Source organism: Vigna radiata, unplaced genomic scaffold (assembly GCF_000741045.1).
Source record: "Vigna radiata var. radiata cultivar VC1973A unplaced genomic scaffold, Vradiata_ver6 scaffold_401, whole genome shotgun sequence".
Classification (NCBI taxonomy): Eukaryota; Viridiplantae; Streptophyta; class Magnoliopsida; order Fabales; family Fabaceae; genus Vigna; species Vigna radiata.
In genome coordinates this window covers 553-5,854 of record NW_014541813.1, presented here as the reverse complement: position 1 = coordinate 5,854, position 5,302 = coordinate 553, and the positions used below count along the sequence as shown (strand labels likewise).

Below are 5,302 nucleotides of genomic sequence, written 5' to 3'. Positions count from 1 at the left end.
GATCACAATAAACATTTTTAAACCAATATGAGGACTACAACTGTACAAGTCATCAAATATTTGCCGACCGACAATTTTGCCGTTAACAGAATCAATGCTGTTAGCAAAAAGGACTAACTTCGTAATTTTTGCAAAAAATAAAATTTCAGTGAACTTTAACGACGACTTAGAACAAACCCAAAAAGAGAGAAAAATGGTATGAAAATTTATCATTACATTAAGAAAAAAAATCAGCGTGTGGGTTTTTTTTTTGTGACACTAGTTTGTGTTCAGTCAGTTCATTGCAAAATCCGAAACTTTGCATCAAATTGACGATGTTCTCTCAAACGCATTTACTCTGCTCGCGTCCTTTCGGCTTGAACGGGGTTTCAATGGCCGCCACTTTACGTACCCCGTTTTTCGTTCGTGTCAGTAGCTCAGCCGCATCGGCGCCGGTCGCCGGCGATACGATCCCGGCGCCGGTAATCTCAGAACAGCATAAACCCGATTTTACGCCACGCTCGCAGACGCTGGTCGAGGCAGCTCCGCCCATTGAAGTGGCAAAAAATCTAGGGTTCCGACCCAACCCTGAATTGGGGCTTCTCTCATACTTATTCGTCCTCTCCATGGTACTATCATATATCATTGCCCATTTGCTCACCAAATGAGAATGAAAATTGCATTTTTAAGCATTTTTGGCTTTCCAATCAAGTAAACTGAACCTGTGTTTTTTCGGGCTTGCAGGCTTTTGGTGCATTTTTCTCAGTAGCCGTGGTTTCCATTCCTACCTTAATTGTACGTTAAGATTTATCTCATGCACAAGTTAATATATTGGTTAAAGTTTTAAATTGCCGCTGTGGTGTGGTGATTGTGTAAGGTTTTAAACTGTTTTTTTTTTGGATAAATTCTGCTGATGTGATAAAAAATTGTGATTGCAGTGTAGTACAAACCTAAAATCCTTGAGTTTTGATGACAATTACAGTTGCAGATGTAAAATGTTCTAGTAGAGACCCGAAATACTTGACATTGCGGTTGCAGATGTTTCTTATAATTTACGCAAGCTATATTCTATGAGTTTTTAACAAATTTAACTTGTTAGATTATTCCTTTTAATCCTATATGTATGTAGTGGTGTGTTGAATGGGGAATGGTCCGACAGTTGTTATTGGTTTGAACTAAAATTATACTATATAAAAAAGTTTATATCATGAAAAGTTCTCACTAAATACGGCTTATATGTGGTCATTTGTTTTAGTGGAAACCCATATGTGTGCAGTGATGTGTTGAATGGATAAAATTTAAAGGGTTGATATTTGTTTCTTGCATAGGCTTTTGGAAGATTAGGAGCTTCAGTAAAGAAATTGGAAAAGGTTGTTTCGGAAGAGGTGCCCGGGACTTTATCTTCTCTCAAACTTTCTAGTCTGGAGCTGAATGAATTAACCCAACAACTTAGTCTTCTCAGACAGTTAAGGTTTTTCTAGCTTAATTTTTGTTCTTCTTTTTGGTGAATACTGGCTTTTGCTGCCGTTGTTAGTCAACCTCTGATGATGTTATGTCAATGTTTGATGCTAGGCATAAAACTGCTGGTGTTCCTATGGGAACAAAGGACATGAACACTGTCAGATCAAAATCCTCTAGCAAGAAGCACCCAACATCCTAACATTTCCAAAGTATGTTTCTGGAATTGACTTTGCTTGGTTTGGTTGAATAGGAATCACAGGATAGATGTACAGCATTTTCAGCTACATGGTTTCCGTTGAAAATTGAAATTACAAGTTTATACTGATATATGATTCTAGGACATGTGCTTTTAACTTTGAAGCTGACTGATGTTGCAAATAATGTTAAAGAAGATCTCTGCTGGTTTCTCTGTTATCCTGAGGATTGGTAATTTACGGGTATTGACTAAATAAGTTGGCGTATTTGAGACTGGGATGTTAAGTGAACCATTTTTCAGGTATATGATATAGTTTCTTACATGAAGTACTATGTCTATCGTGATGCGCATATCGAAGCATTAGATAGGTAAACATTTAGACCTTTGGTATTCAAGCAGATTTTGAATTTCACTGATAAATAATGTCATGCATATGTTTAGAGTTTTGCAAACTTCTTTAATGGATCAGCAGCATCTTTTGCATTAACTGGGACAGGCATATTGGTTAGTAGGGTTACTCTAGAAGATGAGACCAAGGATCTTCTTTGTGAGTCTGAAGGATCAATCTTCCATAGTAGCACCTCCCACACCTGTTACAGATAAAACTGCTATGACATACATTTCTCAGTTCTCATATTTGTAAGCCTTAGCAACGACAAAGTGAATGAAGAGTGTTTTCTTTAATTTATTTCATGATAATACCTAGCCAAAAATATTTACTCATCACTTAGATAGCAGATTAGACCACCTTGGAAAAACTTGTACAGATACATTATCCTCATTTCATCCCAATCTAGTCAACTGGTATCATTGGGACGTGTTTGCCATATAGATTCAACAATTCAAAATTTGTAACTGTTCTGAAGTGGGTTGGTGATTTTATTTGTGCTCACATCTTTAATTCTGGCATTAGTTTACCCAATATTTAAATTTTTGAGGTATGTTGTATTATTATTATTATTATTATTCTTACCATGGTTATTATTATTATTATTATTATTATTATTATTATATTGCTTTATTTTATATTTTTCTAATTAAATACTTTTAATTTGACTACTCATACCTAATTTAGTTTTAATATAATCTTAATAACCGGAATAGTACTCAGATGATTTTTTTTTTTTTTACATTATGTTTAAGTATACATTAGTTTTGCTCTTATATGTTTTTTCCGTAAAATATTCCAGTTTAAAAAACATTGAATATCATGTAATGTTGTTAAGTTTATAAATTATACGTAATATGTTTTATTATAAATTTAAGATATATCACACTACAAATATAATTTTAAATATGAGTTTCTTAATTTTATAAAGTTATAAAAATATTGAGTTTTATAGAAGTCATTATATTTAAACAATAAAGTATAACTTTTAAGTATGAATTCTTAATTTTTTATATTGTAAAATGTTAAAATATAAATACAAATATTTAGAAGTTTATAAAAATTAGTCTTTTTTTTTTTAGTTTTATTTTAGAATCTTCGAGTGAATTTTTCTAAACGTTTAGTATAAGTTGTCATATTTAGAGTAAAATACTTTTATATGATATATGCTCTGATAAGGGTGGTAAGTGTGATTCAGGATTGGTCAGTTTTCAATATTGACACATTAGGTTAGAGATTTTAATCTATCACTTTGTTTTTGTCTATTTTCCGACTCACTTTTCTCTAAAGAAAATTAAAAATTAAAATTAAAAATTTAAAAATTTAAAAATTAGTTTTATAATATATTAATATAAAAATATAAATATGTAAAAATATTATAATTTAAATTATTAATACCTATAAATTAAATATTAAATATTGATCATAATAGATTAATTTAATATATAAATATATCAATTATTTTAATTTATTTGATTGATTTTTTCTGGATGAAGAACGAGGCAAGATGCCATGATGTCCGTCGTCTTGTGAATTAATGATGTGACTTATTAAAGTATTAAGAGGATCTTCTCTTGTAAATGATGTAAAATGTCATACAGAGGTGGTCTCATTCGGTGTGTCGTTTTAGGTGAGAAAGAACAAATGGAAGACAGATAGGAGAGATTAAAGCTGATCTTATCCTCACAAAAGAAATAAAAAATATAAAATAAAAAAATTGGATTCCATGATAAGAGACAAAAAAAAAACTTAGACCAATGAAAATATTAAACTGGCACAAAAATATATTTGAAAAATTAAAATAAACACTAGAATTGGTAAAATCTAAGTTTTTGTGTTAATAGGTAAAATTATTAAAGAGATGAACAGAAATTCCTTATCAACTTTAATATATTATAATTATAGAAAACATTCTAAATAAAAGATGTGTTAAACAATTCTATAGTTAACAAAGAATAAATTAAACAATTCTCTATTATTGAAATTTTTGGTTGCAACCTTTTTGGAAGGAGTTAAAAAAGAGTGGGTGAAATGTCGATTCATGGCATGTAGAATAATAAATGGATACAATAATTTGATCCGTGCACTAAAATAGTGTATTTTCCCATTTATAAAAGAAATAGAGAAAATAGGAAGAGAAGATAAGATGAAGGGAAGAAGAACCTGAATTGTTTTGCCAAGATTTAAAGGTTTAGCTTCTGCGTGGACCAAGTCACCCATTTCAGCTCGTTTCAAATGGTTGATGCTGAGTTGAATTCCAGCAACTCTTTTATACCCTGAAGCCATGTGTGCTCCCATGCTTGCCAATGACTCTGCTATCAACGCCGAAACCCCTCCATGAAGCACCTTGAATGGCTGCACCATTCATAATAAATTAACTCCTACTCATAAACATCATTAGCAGCAAAAATGTAAATTTCTGTAACATTCAGAAACTCAATCAAATTGGCTTGACCTGGCAGCACTTCTGGGTTACAGGGAGACGGCCAGAGATTTTCTGTGGTGATAATTCTTCAATTTCAAATCCCATTAAGTGAAGGGGTTGATCCAAAGCAGCTGTTTTTGATTTTGATGATGATGATGATGGCTGATCCTCCATGAACAAAAATTAAATCAGAGTAAATCTATGAGCTTTCCTCTGTTTTTAGATTTTGGAGGTTGAGGCTTTGCAGAATGGGAAAGGTGTAGAAAATGGAATATAGAATGGTTGGTTGTTTTAGAGGGTAGTTTGGGGCATTCAGAGAATGTGATTGGGTAGTTGGTGCGTCGAAATTTAAAAGTTTGGAAGGAAGTGTTGATTGTTAGAGGCATGTTGTAGCAGTTTTATTTGAAATGGAATGAGACATATGGGCCTTGCTTCTGTAATAGTGCCTTTTACTGTTCAAACATTGGTAGGGCGAACTTTTAGGCTAAATAGTTATTTTTACAGTTAGATATACAAATACTCCACAATTTTATTTATAAAAAACATAATTTAGTTTCTTAAAATATAGAGTATGTTATGTATTAAATTTATTGGACCGCTTTATTATAAAATTTAAAGAACAATTTATTATTAATCATTATATTTTTGTATTATTGTCAACGGGGAGTGATCATCGGTGCAAGAAGCATGATGCAGGGGACATGGACAAGGAGGACTCCTGGCAGGCTTCCAGTGGAAGGGGTACATGGACGAATCGAACATATACTGTGATACGGCAAACTTTGCTGTGGATCTGCTGAACCGAGAGAAGTCTCGTGAAGCGGAAGAAGTTGATTGAAACCGAGAATCCACC

The 5,302-nt window shown here is 32.3% G+C and overlaps 2 protein-coding genes across 4 annotated transcripts; one reads left to right on the top strand and one right to left on the bottom strand.

The window, feature by feature from the left end:
- Positions 1-1,956, top strand: LOC106778340. 3 transcript variants are annotated; one of them, XM_014666297.2, is made up of 5 exons: positions 1-608; positions 724-774; positions 1,308-1,450; positions 1,552-1,649; positions 1,779-1,956. In XM_014666297.2, the coding sequence occupies exons 1-4, from the start codon at positions 315-317 to the stop codon at positions 1,637-1,639; spliced, it is 576 nt and encodes a 191-aa protein (XP_014521783.1). In that variant the 5' UTR covers positions 1-314; the 3' UTR covers positions 1,640-1,649; positions 1,779-1,956. The 3 variants fall into 3 exon arrangements, with proteins under 3 accessions (XP_014521783.1, XP_022631875.1, XP_014521784.1); XM_022776154.1 differs by having other exon boundaries at positions 12-608; positions 1,308-1,444; XM_014666298.2 differs by having other exon boundaries at positions 13-608; positions 1,308-1,444; positions 1,552-1,956.
- Positions 1,957-2,024: 68 nt separating this feature from the next.
- Positions 2,025-4,984, bottom strand: LOC106778343 (1,4-dihydroxy-2-naphthoyl-CoA thioesterase 1). Its single transcript, XM_014666300.2, has 3 exons — positions 4,480-4,984; positions 4,188-4,379; positions 2,025-2,226 (listed from the first exon to the last, which is right to left on the bottom strand). The coding sequence occupies exons 1-3, from the start codon at positions 4,621-4,623 to the stop codon at positions 2,074-2,076; spliced, it is 489 nt and encodes a 162-aa protein (XP_014521786.1). The 5' UTR covers positions 4,624-4,984; the 3' UTR covers positions 2,025-2,073.
- Positions 4,985-5,302: the final 318 nt, after the last annotated feature.